The sequence below is a fragment of the Ailuropoda melanoleuca genome, chromosome 2 (assembly GCF_002007445.2).
Source record: "Ailuropoda melanoleuca isolate Jingjing chromosome 2, ASM200744v2, whole genome shotgun sequence".
Lineage (NCBI taxonomy): Eukaryota > Metazoa > Chordata > Mammalia > Carnivora > Ursidae > Ailuropoda > Ailuropoda melanoleuca.
In genome coordinates this window covers 38,544,352-38,563,861 of record NC_048219.1, presented here as the reverse complement: position 1 = coordinate 38,563,861, position 19,510 = coordinate 38,544,352, and the positions used below count along the sequence as shown (strand labels likewise).

Sequence of the window (19,510 nt, the reverse complement as noted above, 5' to 3'; positions counted from 1 at the left end):
CAGAGAGACAGCCAGCCAGCGAGAGAGGGAACACAAGCAGGGGGAGTGGGAGAGGGAGAAGCAGGCTCCCAGTGGAACAGGGAGCCTGATGTGGGGCTTAATCCCAGGACCCCGGGATCATGACCTGAGCCGAAGGCAGACGCTTAACGACTGAGCCACCCAGGCGCCCCTTTTTATACCTTTTAGAAAGCAGTTTGGCAACACATACTAAAAGCCTTGGAAAATATTTATATATCTCTCCATTTGGCAATTTAGGTCTGTTTCCCAGAAACAATGAGAGATGAAGCCAGTGGTATATGAATGAGTATGTTTGTCCCGTGGAATTTACAGTGTAAAAATACTGAAAATTACCTGAGTATACCATAATAGGCAAATGGTAGGATATTCTACCTGAGTAGTAGAATATTATATAAACAATCGCTAAATTTTTTTAATAATCTGGAAAAATGCTTTATAAGTGGAAAAAAGCAGAATATAAAACTCTCTATAGAACAGTGCCAGTTTTGTTCAAAACATTTTAAAAGGTCTGCATATACATGTACACGCTCTTAGAAAAATCAGATATTAACAGCTGTTATTTGTGGTGGGATTATGAATGATTTAAATTTTTTTAATTTTCCTAACCCCCCCTTTAACAGTAAACATAAGTTAATTTCATCAGGAAACTGTAGTGAAAAATAAAGTGAAGGGAGGAGTAGAAGAGTCCAGATAGATGTTAGTGGGAAGATGGAAATGGAGGGAGGGAGAAGGTCGAAATGAGTGCTCTTTATTCAGTATATTATAGAGATAGGGCCGGATTATATGCCGTGTCCGCAGGGTCTTCCTTAGTCCTTACAAGAATCTTAGATGTAGGCACTTTGGCTCTGTTTCCAGTGGGGAAATTGGAGACCATGGACAGGTGTAGACACTCGCACAGGGTGACAGAGTGAGAAAGTGGCATCTCCAGCTCCAAGGCATTCTCTTCCCCAGAGACTGCAGTGAGGAAGAGCTTGGCACACCCGTGATCTGGCTCTTCAACACGGTCAAACCCGAAGACGCGTAGCAGAGGAGGAGAAGCAGCAGCCAGCTGGTACAGTGTGTGTGAGCCTGCCCCATTCTGTCCTGGCTGAGAGTCCAGCCTGGCACCCGGTGGCACACCTGTCACCTCAGTCCGAGCCCACTCGGAGCACATGGGCTGGCGAGGCTGTGCCAGTTGCAGAGCTGTGTAGGGATCAGGAGGTAGGCAGGGCGAAAGAACTGCTTGATCTCCCCGTGACTTGATTTTCTTTACAAACACTAGCTCCTACTACGTGCCAGGCACTTCCCATTCTACATGCTTCACAAATGTAAACTCTTTCCATTTTCATTGACCTTAGAGATAGGTGTATTACTGTCTTGATTTTACAGAGGTGGAAACTGAGGCACAAAAAGCTTAGGTAACTTGCCCAGGGTCACACGGCTCTTAGGTTAAACCATTCGAAATGGCCAGTATTCGACAGTTTGTGACCTGTAAAAATTGATTACATATGCGTAACTGTAATAGTGAGTGGAGATACTGTGATTTGAGCCCGCATAAACTGACTCCAGAGCCTGTGGGTTAACACTGTGATGCTTTTTCTTCTTTATCTCGGTCCCCTGTCCCTTCCCAGCCATGAATTTCCAAGCCCTTTGATCAGACAGTATTTTGGATGCTGGTCTTTCAGGAAAGTGTGATGGTAGCATGTTACCAAATTCTATCTTGATTAATCTCTCCTCTGCCTCCTCTTGACGTCATCCATTTCCATTTAGACTTCTGTTCTAGGGAACTTAAGTGCTTACGTGGTCTTGCTTTGTTGTGTGATTGGGTGAAGGGCTGCCAAAGCCAGCCTACCCTGCATTTGCTGTATGGGGAGCTGCAGGTGGATGAAAGGAGGCACACTTAGCCTAGAGTCTCCTGACTGAATAACTGTCCCCTTGGTGGCCTTGGCCTCCTTGGCTCACAAGTCCACAGCGGACCCTTCCTTCGGCAAGATAGCTGTATCAGCCCCACTTACTTCCGTCCAAAGTTGCTTCCCTTTCCTTTTGACTAATTTTCCCGTCTCTTTTTCTCTGCTGCCAGCCTGTCCTTTCTCCAATGCTGTGGACAGAGTCTTATTCTCATGTGTCATTTTGCCCTCAGAAGGCTCCAGCACTTCTTAATGTTCTTTTGGGTCCAGGTTCTAAATGGCTTTCCATACCATCCTTCCCCAGGAGATGTTCCTGGTTGAGCCCATGGCTCCTCTCACATGGGCAGTTTTTGTTCAGGGCTATATGACCAAGACAAAAAACAAAAAACAAAAAAACCCAAAAAACCCCAAACCGCCTGTCTTCACTTCCAGGTGTTTTTTTTGAGAACCTTCCTTCTGTGGAAGTTCCCTCTCTCCTCTCCATTTTTGCCTTTGCTCTCCCACTTTGAGTAAGACTCTGCTTCTTCCAAACCCTCAGAGGTCTCTGGACTTAATCTAGCAACCTCATCATTGTCTGGGACCATTCCTGGATTAAATTCTGGGTGTTTCACTTTCTAGACCAACTCTTTATGAGAAGAAGCCCCTGTGCCTCTGTTTCCTTTTCTGTAAAATGGGAGCGATGCTGCCGAGTCAGTCATTGCTCCGTGCCAAGACCAGGGTACCACTTGCACACGCTCTGCTCCTACTCCCTCCACTTTTTTTTTTTTTAACTCCACTTTTATTCTCTGCCCCTGATGCAGGCTTGCTCCTCCCTCTCGACCCGGGTGGCAGCCTCTCTGTAGGTCTCCTGCCTGCCACAGCTGCCCATTCCACCCTTCCTCCCCACACAGACACTCCATACCTCATCTGATAGTTTGGCGATAATAGGAACGTATGATGAACAGTCAGAATCCTATATAAGTGCAAGGGGTACAGTTACTTTTGAGGTCATGCGTTCTGCATTGTGTTTTAAATATCTTCTTACTAGGTACCTCATAAAGCCAGCTGCCTGAGGTGGTAGGCACGTGATGTAACCATGGGCATGTCTTCTCTCTCACCAGGAACTGAAGCTCTCATCCCATGAAGAGGCCTTGTCCTTTGTGTCCCTGGTAGACGGCTACTTCCGGCTCACAGCAGATGCCCATCATTACCTCTGCACCGATGTGGCTCCCCCGTTGATCGTCCACAACATACAGAATGGTTGTCACGGTCCAATCTGGTTGGTTCTGGCACCTTTTCAGTTGCCCTTGGTGTGAAGAGAACCACGTTGTAGTGATGGGGGCGTGTGGACTCCTCAGACAGGTGTCATCACTTGTTGAGGTGGGGGCTGCTTGAGCGTGTTTAGGACTTGGTGCCTTCTTTCCCATCCCTGCTGTCCACTGGTCAGGACTTCTTGTCATCTCGTTCCTTGGTTCATGCCACAGACCTTCCTTCTTTCGCTTCGGTTTCCTCATGGTTTAACCCCCTCACTTCTCCACAGATGACCAAGAAATGCTATACTTCCTAACCCTTTGCTGTGCCAGACATACAGATAGGACACGGGTGCCAATTTCACTGTAGTCAGCTTGTCCTAAAGGGCCAGATAAATGGTGGGAACAGTGGGGTGACCAAGCCTTAGAGCTGGAAGGGGCTTTGGTGGACATCTTGTCCCACCTGCATCTCAGACCTAGTAGCCCTTACTCAGATAACTCTGGTGATGGAGTACTTAGTACTGCATGAGGCAGCCAGTAAGTTATAGCTCTAATAGTTAGAGGCAAACGTACTGTTCTGCTGGGGAGTTGGAAGTTTGCCTTTCTCTAACTTCCTACTCATTTGACTTCTGCCAGTTGAAGCTGAGGGGATCTGGTGTACTTCCTTTTACATGGGACTATTCTTTTTTTTTTTAATAATTTTTTATTATACTATGTTAGTCACCATAGAGTACATCCCCAGTTTTTGATGCAATGTTCCATGATTCATTACTTGCGTATAACACCCAGTGCACCATGCAATACATGCCCTCCTTAATACCCATCACCAGCCTATCCCATTCCCCCACCCCCCTCCGCTCTGAAGCCCTCAGTTTGTTTCTTTCTTTAGAGGAAAACAGCTGCTATATTTCTTCTGAGTGTCTTTTCCCAAACCAGAATATATCTGGGGAAGCATCTCTTCAGCTGCCTTCCTCATGATAGGTTCCCACCATCTTCCCTCTGCCTGTTACTCATGGACAGCTAGTTCATTCGTGGGTGACTCCTGGCTTTGAGAGGCTCGTAGACTCGCGGCGGGGGGGGGGGGGGGGGGGTGGATAGACACACAAAGAAATGCAGAGCAGGCTGCTCAGCATTATAGTAAAGCACATCCGTCAAATACCCCAGCCACAGTTAGGCTTCAGCCCTGGCCCTTGTGCCTGCCTTGGCCTAGAATGCTCTTCCTCTAGAATGTATGCAGCCACCACTTCCTTCAGATGTCACTCTGATACCACCTTATCGGTGAAGTCTTCCCTGACCACCTTCTGTGAAGTGACAACACCTCTTCCTCCTCCACACCCCACACTTCCTTGGCTCCTTCACCCTGCTTTAGTGTTCTTCAGTGGCATTTATTACCCCTGACTCGCTTTATTTCCGTGTCCGTTTGTTTCTTGCCTGTCTAGCCTCGCTGCCCGGAACATGAGCTACATAGAGGTAGAAGGCATTGTGTGCTTTGCTCACTGCTTTTCCTCAGCACCCGTGGCAGGGCCTGGCACCTACCAGAGGCACTCCATAAATATTTGCTGAGTTGGTGAATGTTTTGTGTTCTGTGGGAGGCTGAAACTCTCTGCTTCCTCTGAGTAGGGAGCATTCAGATCAGATTAAATTTTGAAGAATCAATGAAGGTTGACAGGTCTTAAAGAGGGAAGAAGGCCTCCCACGTGAGGGATCATCATGTGCAAAGGCATGCAGCTGTTCCAGATCATGGAGCGGTTGGTCTCTGCCTTTCTTACACATGATGACAATCCTCTCTCACCGACTCTTAGTGAGTGCCACTCACGAGATATGTGGTGACTTCACTTGTAGATTTATTTAGTGATTGTTCACTGCCCTCTGTGTGCCAGGACTGATTGAGTGTAAGATGGGCTTATTCCCTATTAATATCTTTCTAATTCTTGTTTTTTTATTCAGTGTTAATTATTCAGTTACTTATTTACTGAGTAGCTACTATGAGCCAAGGGTGCGCTGGCTACTGGGGGATACAGCAGTGAACAGAATAATCCCAAATTTGTGCTCTCCTGAGGTTCATGTTCTAGTTGGGCTGCCTAGGGATGGTGGGGAGGGGTCCCACTCTATGGCGGGCACTCTGTGATGGGCAGCTCCGCATCACCTCTGCGGGGATATCTCCTGCCACAAGCTGGAGACCACATGTGTGGGGAAGTCAGGGACAAGCAGGGCTCAGTGCCTTGCTCAGCGGGCGGGTCCTCTTCTAGACCTTGGAGACTTGATGTGTCTTAAGGCTTCTTGGCATCTCAGCTTGCCCCTTAGACAGGACTTCAGGACCCGGGACGGGTAATGTGATGGGGCTGTAGGACTTGAGCCAGCTCAGAGACGTGGATATCCCCTGGGTTTTAGAGTGTTCTCATTGGTATGAGCTCTTTCTCCCTTTCCCTTTCTCTCCCTCTAGCACGGAATATGCCATCAATAAGTTGCGGCAAGAAGGAAGCGAGGAGGGGATGTATGTGCTGAGGTGGAGCTGTACCGACTTTGACAATATCCTCATGACTGTCACCTGCTTTGAAAAATCTGAGGTCAGTCAGGAAGAATCTTGGTCAGTCAGGCCAAGTCTTAACGCCACAGGGTGTTCAATGTAGCCAGCCCAGGAGCTGCTCCAAAGAGGGCCACACTGGAGCCTATGTAGAAAAGCCTGGGTTTCTGAGAAAATCCCTGGCAGCTCTGACCAGGACAATCCCACTCTTCAAAAGGAAACTTCTAGAGCAGCCAGACCCCAAATATTTCTGCCCTTTCTTCTCTCAAGAGACCCATGGCAGGGGTCCATGTTGCTCTGGAAGGTAGAGTGTGGCCAGAAAACCAGTTTACACCAGACATTCGTCAAGTTTAATGCACTTGTTGGGAGTGGTCGATTTTACACTCAGTAAATCACAGACCCAGAGCGGTGTCTGATCTGTGGCACTCACTGGTGCACACCAGTGCCAAGAAGGCTGGCTCAACAACCTGGCCTAACACAGATCTCCCCACATAGTAGCTTCAGACATTTTAACAGATGACTTGCTATCCCCTGTTTGACAAGTGGAGATGACTCTATTTAGTGGCTCTAGTGTAGCTGGAAGCCAGGAATGGTGTGAGAGATACCCTGAAAACAAAGATAGAAGCCAGAATTATTGACCTTACCTCACTAGACTGCAATACTGCCTTTGTCATTCATGCAATTTTTTTAAATACAGGAAATGGAATATTTTAAAAGACAATGAGTTTTACAGAATTAGTACAGATAAATACACTAGTGTTGACTGGGTTAGCATGAACTGGGAGAACCGGGTGGCAGGGGGAGGCAGGGGAGCTGCAAGGTGGAGGTCAGCACATGAGCATGCCATAGACCTCAGACAGGATGGAAGGAAAAGTACTGGGGAGCCCCTGGGGACCTTGACTCCGTCAAGAGTGGGAAAAGGAACTGGCAGAGGGAACCCAGCACGGCCAAGTGTCCTGGGCAAAGTGTCTAGGTGCCACTGCCCACGTGGGGGTATTTGTGCACAGCAAGGCCTCACGGCTGGTACGGACACAGCGGGTCAGAACTTGTCAGGTTTGTTCCTGGGCAGCATGCCTGTCTTCTGCTTTCATCAGTCTTTGAAGGAAATTTAATGTTTTGAACATGGATGGGTGCAGGAGACAGCCCAACCGCATTCTGAGGTGGAATGGGCTTATGGTGTACCAGGAATGTCAGTGACTCAGTAGCCTGGTCCTCCTGGGGTCGGATTACCTGGGGAAACAGGATCATAGCCATGATTACTCCTGCTGTTCATTTTAGCTCACCAGATGCTATGCTGAACACTTTACCTACATGTCCTCATGTAAATCTTGTACTGACCCTGTGAGGTAGGTGGTATTATCCCAGTTGTACAGATGAATAAACCAAGGCATCGAGATCTTAAATATCTTGTTCTGGTCTACACCGTAAGTGGATCTTTCTGACCCTCATCCTGAATCACTGAAATATTTGTCTCTGTACAAAAAGTGCCCGTGAAGGAAAGCCTCTGCTTATACTTCCTCTCTGTGGTGCCACCCTGAAAATAGACCAGACCGCTGACCGCCGCCTCCAGGGTGGTTCTCCTCAAATAGACGCATGGCCTGGAAGGGCTCAGTTTGAGAGACTTCCTGGATAAATATTGTTATAGTAATCATTATTCCGTGCATCATAATATTTGCACATCTTTATAAAGTGCTGGCCAAGTTTTTTACTATGTCATGTAAGTATAGCAGTCCTGTGAGGTTGGTTTTCCCGTGGGCTTCATCTTACAGATTTAAAACGATGTGACGCTATTGTAGAAGTCCCTGCTCGGTTATGCTTTCTCCCTAACGGTCACTCCCTTTGATCAGCATCTTCTTCTGGATTTATTTATTTGTTTATAATACATTTTTACTTTCGAATAATTATAGATTTATGGAAATGTTTCAGAGATGGAGTTCTGGATACCTTTTATCCGGCTTCTCCTGTTGTTAACAGATTACATACCCATGATGCACTTACTTGACCCATTTAAAACAGTTTGTTTCTGGTCATTTCCCCAAATGGCAGGTGCTGGGTGGCCAGAAACAGTTCAAGAACTTTCAGATCGAGGTGCAGAAGGGCCGCTACAGCCTGCACGGCTCGGACCGCAGCTTCCCCAGCCTGGGGGACCTGATGAGCCACCTCAAGAAGCAGATCCTGCGCACAGACAACATCAGTTTCGTGCTGAAGCGCTGCTGCCAGCCCAAGCCCCGAGGTCAGTGTCCCTGGGCCGCGGCCAGGCCCTGTCCCCTCAGGGCCCCCCACCTCAGCTCCTTGGTGATACTCCAAGACACCTGTCAACCAAAAGATGCTGCTCGGTCAGAAGAAAGTGGCCCCTCCCCACAGGTGCTAGGTGTCTTTCATTTTATCTTGTTGCAAGTCCGTCCCCGACTCCAATCCTGGTCCTCAAGTGTCAGTGTTTTCTATTGAATAAAACATATACCTGTTCTTAGCAGCTCAGGTTTCAGGAAGAGCCAGGCTTAGGATTAGGAAATAGAAGCTTACTACTTTCCTCTTTAAGATAAAATGTCTTGAGAGTTCCCCTGTGAGTGGTTTATTATCTGAGAAATGTTCCTGGCACGTCTTCTGTGGGCCAAGAACTGTGGTGAATGCAAAGCATCAGAAATGCCTGGCACCCAGTCCCTGCTCTCCAAGGGTTTTCAGTCTCACACAGAAAATGTCCCAGGGAAACGAGGCCACTGCATATGTGATGCTGTTTCATCAACGCCTATATGTCACAGCTCAGACTTGCAGGGACGGGGATGGTCAAAAATCCCTGAGCCGTGGCATGGAAGACTGCAGGGAGGAGGCGGATCTTGGTCAGTGAGCGAGGGCTTGCCTGTTAGATGAGGACATTTCCTCCTGAGCATGTGCAGGGGCTGCAGAGAAGCCCGGGCTGAAGGGCTAATGTGTCTGGTGAAGTTAGAAAGAAGGGCAGGTGAGGTTGGGAGAGGAGAGATTTGGGTCAGAGGAGGCCTTGGGTGCCACGCCAGAGAGTTGCAGTGCCAAACCATGGGAGGATCAGGTTGTAAAATGGATGGGAGGGGCGAGGAACCCGGCTGTTGTTTTTGAAGCCCCATGGATAGGGTCACTGACATCCTGCAGGTGGATTCATCACCTCTTAGAACGTGAGAACTGCAAGGACAGTTAGGCATCGCCTGGTCAAATGCCACATCTTACAGATGAGACAACTGAATCCTGGAGAAGTGAAGTGGGTCTCACTGAGGGTCAAGGTAGAAGGGGTTTGAGTGCCAGTCTACCCCAGATGGTTTTTTTGACATTCGCCTACTGCGAGGTGCTGCCTGCATGGGTCAGATCCTTCCGTGAGAAGAGGTCAGGCCTCAAAGAAAGGGGGGGCAGCACAGTTGTTCTGAGGCCCCAGCAAGTATGGTGGAAGATACTCTGAGGAGTCTCTTTGAGATGCATCTGGTTCTTTTAAGGGAATTTGTGAGCCTTTATGTCAGGGTGGGCAGAGGAAGCAACACCAGGACAAAAAAGGGCCTGGGTTCTTGATGTTTGAATCACTTTTTGGCCTCCCAGCAAGGGGCTGCCACCGCACTTGGTGAAAGAGGAAGGACTTATTTCTTGTTGATCAGATAGGGTTTCCTGCCAGCTTTGGGGGTAACTGCAGCCTTTGTTTTCATGTTTGAAGATGTTCCGCAAGGGTAAAAACACATCTGCCACTTGGCCCTGAGACCTCAGAGTGAGGTAAAACCTTAAAGCCCAATGACCCTATTTACTCACATCATCTCTCCTAACAGATATTAGGAGCAGTTTCTACTTTCCTTGGGATCTGTGGTCTCTGGGTAAGGTTGAGGAGATAGAAAGAAGCGGCCACAGGTAGCGAGGACTGGTGGCAGACGGGAGATGGAGACATGATTTCTTCGCTGGAATTAGCTATGGGGGTCTCTGGTGTCGATGCCACTTCTGGTCCAGATCTGGGAGCCAGTAGCGGTGGCAGGAGAAGCACAGGAACAAATTGAGCCCCTCTCTCATGGCTTCTGATGAGGCTTCTGGAACTCTGCACCGAATGTGCTTGGTGTCTATCTCTCCCACTTGACTGGACTCTTAGACAGGATCTGGATCTGTCTTAGCACCCTGTGACTCACAGGGTACACCACACCCAGCACGGAGTCCATGTTCACTGATGTCTGTCAGGTGAGTAATTACAGCAGTAGCTACCATATTGGTGAACACCTACTAATCTTCACTTTTCACGCATCTTTGCATTTATTCCATCTGACAATAGCTCTGTAGCTATTATAGAGATGGAGAAATGGAGGCCCAGAGATGGTCAGTGCCTTGCCACTAGTATCAGTAGTAGGTATAATAGTAGTACCAACAAGTAGTGATGATGATGGTGGCGGTGGCGGCGGTGGCGGCTACCATGCTTATACTTTAGCAGACCCTGTTTGAGGGTCTTGCACGTCTGAGTCATTTAACTTTCAGAACAAGCCAGAGTGTGTTGTAATCTCCATTATACTTGCCTAGGTAGTTAGAGGGACGAGTGGGGAACTGAACTCAAGTCTCCTGACTCCAGCTCTGGTACTCTTTCCCGTACATCCCATCGTACTCTGTGAAGGTGTAGGGGCAGCCATTAGCCTGAGGCTTGGCGGTGGGAAGAGGAGGAATGAGTCCTATGTATGAGGCTTGCTTCTGTGGGCCATCAGAAGCCCTCTGTCTTCCCTCCACCACCTGTAAATTAGAGAAGTGGTAAAATCATGAAAATTAAGAAGGTCATTTTGGGTTCCTCACTGTTTCTGCCCTCCCAACTGCAAGGCCCTGACGGCCCCACTCCAACCCGGGTTTCTCACTTGAAAATGCAACTGAGAAACTCCTCATGGAATAAAGAAGCAGGTGGCCACTCAGAGTGGATGTGACAGTAAAGCAAGTCCACATCTCTTTTGGTGCTCAGCCCACTGCCCCTCTCCAAGTCTGAGGGTGACTGTGGCAAGAAGGGGATAGCGACCCAGCAGGACTCCCTGGCCCAGTCATCACTGACCCTCCCACGTCCTTGGCTGTGGAGTGGAGCCAGGGACTTGGTTTCTGCACCCTTTGGCTCTGACACCGAGAACTTTTGTCTGTTGCCAACCAGCTGGTACAAGGATGATGGTGCTGACCAAGGTGTAATACTGGTCTTAACTACAATGGCTGCCAGTTTTGGGAACACTCCCTATACACCAGGCACCAGTAAGACCTTCATATGCATTATCTCATTTATCCCTCACAGCAACCTGACGAGGAACACAACTGTGTCTCCCATTTTTCTAGTGAGAAAATGGGTTTAACGGCTCCCCCCACTTACACAGTTGACTTCAGTGCCATGCTCCCCAAGGCAGCCATGCAATCATCAGCCCATAAATGGTGCCTCTTTTCATCCGCTCTGATTTTCAGAACACTTCCACTGCCCCGATCCTTTGCTGGGGACACCATTCAAGTGGCCCTTTCTTGGTCTTTTCTCCGTTCGGGCAGCCCTGAGTTGCCTGTTTGAGTCTGATTTTATCCAGGTTACAGAGTGGAGTCAGCATAACAGAATGGAGGAGAATAGATAACAGAATGGAACAGAAAGGGTACCCAGGATATAATAAGGGGAGCCTGTGCCTGAACCCAGTGTCTGGCTCCCAGATTTGTACCGCTCGCTAGGGCCGGGTATGCTATGGGAAGGTATGAGCCTGGAGCCATCCGTGACTGAAGTGTGAGCGCTCAGGACTCACTAGCCGCCTGATCTCGGGCAAGCTGTTTAATCGCTCTGAATCTCTGTTTTCTGACCTATAGAATAAAAAGAAGGATAGAAATACTATGTACCTCATAGAATTGTCATAAGGACAAAGAAATTACTGTGAGGAAAGCTCTTAGGGCAGAGGCTGGCAAAGAAAGAGGAGGCAATCAGAAAATGTGGGCTAAAGAAAACAACAAAGAGGAAAACAAGGCCTGCCCTGAAGGGAAGTGAGGATTTGAGAGACCATGTTTGAGTTCCTCGGCCTACTGCAGGCGCCTGGTCCTCAGCAGCTAGGTGGGGTTCTCCTAGGGTCCAGAATCCGAATGTGGAATGAGCTCTCTCCCCCAACAGGGCATAGCTCGAAGTAACGCCATGATGGGAAGGCACCTTCTGTGGATTGTGAATTCCATGAGCCACCTGTGCTCAGCGTGGCCCAGCAGATTTTGTCAAGTGTTTGGTTTGCCTTTTGAATCCATAGAATCTGGGGGCTGGTCTGCTCATAATCTATATACTGAGTTAGAGCCTCCTTGGAGTCAGGCACGACCTTCTCTCTGGATTACCTGTCCTGTTCTTTTGCATAAGGTCATCCCCTAGACCCAATAGGCTGCTTTGTCCTCCCCCTCAGCTCTCGCCCTTCAGCTCACATCCTGATTATGCATTCACACAGCGAACAGATACTTCCTGGGTACCTACTACGTACCAGGCTGTGGAGGTAGAGCAGGAAATAAGATAGACACCGTCCCTGCCGGTGGGGAGTTTCTCTTCTCAGAATTAAAAATTTCACTTCCCTAGGCAGACCTTCCCTAAGTTCTGCTATCAGAACAGATCCTGCTGTGTCAGCCTTGAGCACCTGGGCCTGGCCTGGAGAGTAGCTGCACAAATTTTGATGGATTGATTATTTGATTAGTTTCAGCTCTGTTATTAGCCTACAAGCTCCTGGAGGGCCTAAATCAAGTGCTTAGTAAACATTTACTGAACGACTGAACCAACACACGTATAAATATATGTTCAGCGAGCCCCATGGTTCGGCAGGCACTGCCTGACTGGGATTTTTTTTTTTTTTGTATTCTTTTTTTTTTTTNTTTTTTTTTTTTTAATAATTTTTTATGATGTTATGTTAGTCACCATACAGTATATCCTTAGTTTTTGATGTGTAGTGTTCCATGATTCATTATTTGCCTATAACACCCAGTGCACCATGCAATATGTGCCCTCCTTAATACCCATCACCGGCCTATCCCAATCCCCCACCCACTTCCCCTCCCCTCTGAAGCCCTCAGTTTGTTTCCCAGAGTCCATAGTCTCTCATGGTTCATTCCCCCTTCTGTTTACCGCCCCCTTCATTCTTCCCCTCCTTCTCCTACCGATCTTCCTGCTATTTCTTATGTTCCATAAATGAGTGAAACCGTATTAATTGTCTTTCTCTGCTTGACTTATTTCACTTTGCATAATCTCCTCCAGTCCCGTCCATGTTGCTGCAAATGTTGGGTAATCGTTCTTTCTGATGGCTGAGTAATATTCCGTTGTGTATATGGACCACATCCTCTTAATCCAGTCGTCTGTTGAAGGGCATCTCGGCTCCTTCCACCATTTAGCTATTGTGGACAATCCCGCTATGAACATTGGGGTGCATATGGCCCTTCTCTTCACTATGTCTGTATCTTTGGGGTAAATACCCGGTCTGACTGGGATCTTGAACCTTCGCTACCCTGCTCAGACTTCTTCATTCTCTCCCACAGAGATCTCCAATCTGCTTGTGGCTACTAAGAAAGCCCAAGAGTGGCAGCCTGTCTACCCCATGAGCCAGCTGAGTTTTGACCGGATCCTCAAGAAAGATATTGTGCAAGTGAGTCTTTGCTAAGGTTCCTGGGTCCACCTTGGTCCTGCCTCTCCGCAGCGAATAGTCTGAGGGTTTGGAGGAGTGAAGTCTGGGTTTGGGGACATCCTATCAGAAAAAAAATAAGGAGCTTTCCTTTCATGGTTAAAGCTGTTCAGCCACCGCCCTGCCATTCTACCCAGCCTTGCCACTGTTCCGCAGAGAATCTTTCTCTTTGAAGGGAAATGGATTCGTCAGGCTTTGTGGGGTTATCTAGGGTTATAGGACCTTCTGTGTGGGTCTTCTGTGAATAGAAGGAGTTGGAGAACTTGGTGGGAATGCTGACAGGGCAGCAAGAATCGGGTGTCCATGGGGGACTGCGCTGATGACCCGCATTAACCTACCGCATGCTGTGTGACAAAGCACTACTAAAGTTCAGTTCCTAGGCTTTCTGATGATGCTTCCAGAGGGAGCAAAGCTTGGGGGGAGGGTACAGAATGCAGTAAGGGAGCAGGAGACACATGATATCAGCCTGCAGGAGAACTGTCTTGAGAAATAGATCCCTTGGACCAGTGTTCCAGCTTGAGAGGCCTTTTGCCCGGAGTCTGCAGCCGTAGGCAGGCCCAGTTTCCCTTGTAGCTGCCTTTGGGTCTTGGCTAGGGGTGTGAGGCCCAGGGCAAATCACACTTTCTGTTCCATGCCCCCACCCTAGTCCGTGTCCACAGAGCCGCACACCAGGGAGGCTAAGGAGACAACATGCCGGCAGCTGTGGGGGGTAGGAACCGTTGAGTGCCTGGGAGAGATTGTAACACTTGGAAGGTGTTGGAGAGCGAACTGTGGGCTCACATTTATTAGGGAGACTGGTGGAAGGTAGCAGGCAAGGGGTTGGTTTCCTAGTTGACTTTTTTAAGTTAATCCCTGAAATTGTTGGGTAGGGTTTTCAGGGAGTAGAAGCCCACCCCTACAACCACCTCTCACTTCCCTTTGGATACGTTCTTCACTGAAGGCCAGTTTGTATTGTCCCTCTGGTGGGGTCAGAGCTGTGGCCAGAGATTAAAATCACCAGAGCAGCAGTGCCCTGGCCTTTTTTCTGTCTAAACTTGGCACCGTCCTTGGGCCCTTCTTTCCTTACCCTCGAGCCTCTGGGCAGGTCCTAGCCATCCGCCGTGTGCCCAGCGCGCACCTAGCCCCCAGTGGCTGAGCCCGCGCACGTGCCAGCTGGGATTGCTGCCCTCAGCAGACCCGCGGCTGGTGGAGGAGCCAGCTCTTGCCTCTTAAGCAGAGAGTCTCATGACCGAAACCTAAGTCCTAAGTAGGGAAACAGAGCGGGATGGGGGCCTGTCAGAGAGGACCGTGCTGCCTCGCCTTGGGAGGACAGGGATGGCTTCCTGGGGAAAGGGGCGTTCAAAGCAAGGTTCCAGACGGTGTGCAGCCAGCACCCGGCAAAGACAGAGGGAGTGGCTTGGAAGGAGGCTGATAGGAAACATGCAAGGGCCTCTGTGGGGTTGCTGTGGAATCCTGCTGCCATGACTTGGCCACTGGAATAAGCAGCCCTTCTGGGGAAAAGTAATTATTCTGAAAGCATATGGCTTTTACAGGATGCTCTGGGAACACCACTTCCCATAACCTTGATGAATCGCTTTGTGACAGATGTGGCTTTGATGAATAGTCCCAGGACCTTGCCAGGATGTGGGAGACAGGACAGATGCATTGCCGCTCTGCTATGACAGATGACAAATGGTGGCATTTGTGCAAATTAATATACCCAATTAACAATTGTATACGTTCCTGTAGGGGGCAGGGCTGATTCCAAGGGAACCCATTTTCTGCATTTACAGAGAAGGTCCTGGGATAATAGAATAATAGCACCTCAACTTAAAGATTTCGCGAGATTAACACCAATAGCCTGAGAGTGCCTAAGTTTTATGAATTGCATTTTGATTTCCCAATATTAACAATGTTTAAATCAGAATTATTAAAGCTTGAACTGGAAGGGTTCTTAGAGACAGGTGATTATGTGCGATGATTTCATTTAGTGCTCATTCCGCTTATTTGATGGTGTTATCCCTTTTCCTGTGTGAGGAAACTGAGGCCCTACGCTTCCAGTCTCTGCCTCTGTCTTCATGCCCCTTCCCCACTATAGGATTGCTCCGGCAAATCCACATGTAAACGCGTCACAGGTCTTAAAGCTTAGCACGCATGCACATATATACACACACGCTGGTTAGATGGATGGGAGATGAACAAGTACCTGTCTGGAGGGCAACCAGACAGAACACATGAGCCCAGCAGATGGTTTCTGCCCACGATGTGCCAGGCTCTGGACCAAGAGCCTTTACTCTGACCTCTTCTCTTGGTTCTAGAGTAGCCTTGGGAGGCAGGTGCTGTGGTTATCCCTGTTTACAGAAAGAACACCTCTGAGTTAACTGGCCAGCGGGCAGTTGAGCCAGCAGGAACAAGCCCCTCTCTTTGTGCCCCAGCCCTTAGTAGAGCCCCGCTGGGGTCCTCTCTGAGTCCGCTTTGGAGGCCAGGCATGGGCCGATGTCTCTGGAGGCTGGTGGTGGTGCTGCCGGAAGTTTTATGATTGGTCAGGATTATGTTTTAGCCACAGGTTGTTTCTGAACGTAGAAGTTAAGGCCATTTGGGAATTAACTGTCTCCTGGGGCCCAGAGTGTGCCACATTTGTGTTTGGCTAAGTAGCTTTGTGTTTCTTTTGGAGGCCTGACCAGAATGAGGCCCCTGGAGGCTGTGAGCTATGGAGGCTCTTTTGTCCTTGCCCCACCCCTTCGGGTATGGTGCGTTCCCATTAGGGCCTCAGTGCCAGACTTAGGTGTCACTGCAGCCCCAGAGAGAAGTCACTCCAACCTCCTGCTTCCTCCTTCAGGGCGAGCACCTCGGGAGAGGCACACGGACACACATCTACTCTGGTACCCTGGTGGATTACAAGGATGACGAAGGAACTGCGGAAGAAAAGAGAATAAAAGTGATCCTCAAAGTCTTAGACCCCAGCCACAGGGACATTTCTCTGGCAAGTGTCTTCCTCATAACCCCGTACCCTCTCCTCCCCCAGTTCTGGAACCAGTGGAGCACAGTGAGCTAGGAAGAATCTTTGCCTTTGTTTTTGGTCTGGTGGTTTTCAAATTTGTCATTTAGTCTGAATTCCTTTCTTCAAATACAGTCTTAGATAAAGCAGGTATGTAAAATAAGTGAAGGAATATTGAAGATGAAGTGCGTTGAGCAGCCTGTCCCCTCCCTGCCTCGCTCACTCTCCTCCCGTGTAGGTCCTTGTGGTGCTTCTGAGGAGCCCCAGGACTCTAGCTGAATCTTCTCGAAGTCCCTGATGTAGTCCAGGGCTATCACTTTGCAGTTTAGAAAATTAAAGCCCAGGGGACTAAAAGGACCTACCCAAGTCCCACACACTGTTAGAGCCAAGTCTTGGCAGAGATCTGATTTTTCATGTATTCTACTACAGTGCCAAACGTTGTTATTTCCTAAAGTTTAAAGGAAGAGAAAGTGGTAGATATGAGTATCCAATAGGGGAACTTGTCACCTAGTCTCTACCGCCAGCCTGGCTCTGTATCCTGTTAGGTTTTCTAAACAGATTCCATATCCCAGCCAGATTGGCAATGCCCCTGGGCAATCAAGACCAGGGAAACAGTTTCAGGGCCTGGAATGATGACAGTGGTGAGTGTTCCTGGGACCCATTGACTTTCCTCTCAGTAGAGCTGCTTTGGCATCAGAGCTGTGGAGTCTGACCCTTGATATTCCCTTGTCCTGTTCTCCCACAGGCCTTCTTTGAGGCAGCCAGCATGATGAGGCAGGTCTCGCACAAACACATCGTGTACCTCTATGGCGTCTGTGTCCGAGATGTGGAGAGTAAGTGTATTTGCTTTGGAAGGGGAGGTTGGCCTGGCTGGGGAGTGCGGGTGCTGTGTTAACAATTTGGGGCCAGTGCCACCTTCACATTGCCTGGGCTTCTTACCTTTGCTTGCAGTCGAGGAACTTGAGGTACTAAGCAGGTCTCGTGCTTAATAGTGGGCGTGGAATTAAGTCCCGTTTGATTTTCACTCATTTCTTGACTGTTACTTATTGCCAGCTCTGGCTCCACAGTGTCCTGGACCCAGGAGAGTGGGGTGAGCAAGCTGAGAAAGTGGAAGGCGTTCTGGGCAGGGGCGGGAGCACTCTGGTATTTGCACCTCACAAGGATGTTGGCATCCTCCCAAGCCAAGTACTAAAGTGGGTTCCCCTCAGAGGATGAGGGAAAATACTGTCCCAGATGTATAGAAGGTTCCAGATGTGGCTACTTTTGTGCTTGTAGATATCATGGTGGAGGAGTTTGTGGAGGGGGGGCCCCTGGATCTCTTCATGCACCGGAAAAGTGATGTCCTCACCACACCATGGAAGTTCAAAGTTGCCAAGCAGCTGGCCAGTGCCCTGAGTTACTTGGTAAGTGTGTTCTGATGTCCGTGGTGGTCTCCACCAGGAACCAGAATGCCCTGTAGGGGGTGGCACGAAGGGGGTTTAGCCAGGCGGGCTGCAGGGGCCCGGGCTCTGTGGTTAAACACAGGTGTGCCTGGTGCTTGCTGAAAAAGGTCATTTGGGGCCATTCGTGTGCTTGTGTATGAATCCTGTTTCGGGGGAAGTTGTATCACATCAGAGGACTGACTTCTGGAAGGCACTGTAGGTAAGAGTGGAAATAGTGTGATACTTGTTGAATGAATGAGTGAAAGTGCTAGCGTCAGCAGCGCTTCCTACGGCTCAGCGTTCATGCGTTATGCAGGTTCTCATGAGTGTCATTCTCACAAGCCCTACAGGGCCTGCTCCACCATTATCCCCAGGTCACTAGTGAGGGAGCTGGGGCAGAAGTCCATGATATAATGTGTCTGAGGGACACAGATAACTGGGGCAGAGCTAGGCTGCCTGGCCATTGCTGTCACTGGGGAATATGGAGGGGTGATGTGAGGGGCCGGGCTTGGAAACCGAGGGAGTGAGGGGAGGAGGGAAGACAGCAGCCCCATGGGCAATTTGACTGATTTTACCCTTTTCACCCTACAGGAGGATAAAGACCTGGTCCACGGAAACGTGTGCACGAAAAATCTTCTCCTGGCCCGCGAGGGCATTGACAGTGAGTGCGGCCCGTTCATCAAGCTCAGTGACCCTGGCATCCCCATCACTGTGCTGTCCAGGCAAGGTGTGTCTCCCCTTCCCTCTCACCCCAGTTCCCCTCCCCACCCTTTACCCTTCCACCCTGCCTGCCTCCTCCCTAATTAGGGTCAGGCCAGCCGGGAGAAGGGGGCTAGGGCTCAGATGTGTTTCCTTTTAAAAAGGACACTTTAGCAGACAGGCTTGGTGCTGCCGCTGTGCCCTGGGGGCCGCGGGGAGGTGTGGCTCTGAGGGACCAGTCCCTGCCCTCAGGGAGCTAACTGAGCTGTCGAGCAGTGGGAGAAACACAACTCACCCAAGGCACCTCTTTGTTCAAGGTGCTGGGGTGGCACAGGGAGACTGTGGGGCCTGGAGATGGTCCGAGGGGTGTCAGGAGGAGTTGGGTCTCCTTGTTCCTCAGCTGTAGATGGCGAGCAGTTTGGGGAGGCACCCGCATGATTGCTGTGGTCCTGCGTGCTTTGAATGTGGATATCATGAGCTGGGGGGCTCCGCAGGAAGGGACAGGCCTGGGAGCTGAGACGCCAAACCAGTGCTACCCGGTGCGCTCTGCCTCTTAGCCCCGTATGCCACGTGTGGGACATCAGCGTGCCCGCGGGCCTGGAGCCCTGGCCTATGCTGGCTGGCGGTTTCCAGCACCAGGCACAGTGCTCGGCACTTAGACTTTTGCTCTGTAATTCAAAGAATAAGCTGAGTGTGGAAGGGAACAGGATGAAGACAAGCCTTACAAATAAGACCTAGAATATCCATGCTTCAGAGGGGGAATGGGAAGCATCCTTAGTGCCTGTGCAGTGCTTCTCACCCACCCAGCTTCCCATTCTGTGCAGCTTCAGTCCTGAATCTCTCAAGGGTCCTGTCCTCAGCCAGCCTCTGAGACACAGACACAGGAGACTCCAGAGCAAGTGAAGAGGCCAGTAAGATGCTTGTGCATTCAGAGAGAGAGAGAGAGAGGGGCATCATCTAGCTGGGGACAGAGAGAACAGGACTTGGGGAGATGGGGCGAGGGGGGGGCGGTGTTCTTGGGGCCTTGGAGGTCAGCGAGGTGAGCTTGACTGGGAACACCCAGCTCAGGAATGGCCCGCCTGCCTCTCTTCCCAGCAGGAGCCAGGAGGCTGCAGCATTTGTTGAGGGGCATTTCCC

At 49.7% G+C, this 19,510-nt stretch overlaps 1 protein-coding gene across 4 annotated transcripts in view; it reads left to right on the top strand.

The window, feature by feature from the left end:
• Positions 1-19,510, top strand: part of JAK1 (Janus kinase 1) — a 126,708-nt gene that overhangs the window by 97,807 nt on the left and 9,391 nt on the right. For all 4 annotated transcript variants that reach the window (XM_034653619.1, XM_034653620.1, XM_002924674.4 and 1 more), the window contains 8 exons: positions 3,005-3,162; positions 5,577-5,700; positions 7,704-7,890; positions 13,134-13,240; positions 16,095-16,238; positions 16,999-17,086; positions 17,529-17,656; positions 18,266-18,401. In XM_034653619.1, coding sequence (XP_034509510.1) covers positions 3,005-3,162; positions 5,577-5,700; positions 7,704-7,890; positions 13,134-13,240; positions 16,095-16,238; positions 16,999-17,086; positions 17,529-17,656; positions 18,266-18,401 — 1,072 coding nt within the window. The remainder of the gene's footprint in view (positions 1-3,004; positions 3,163-5,576; positions 5,701-7,703; positions 7,891-13,133; positions 13,241-16,094; positions 16,239-16,998; positions 17,087-17,528; positions 17,657-18,265; positions 18,402-19,510) is intronic.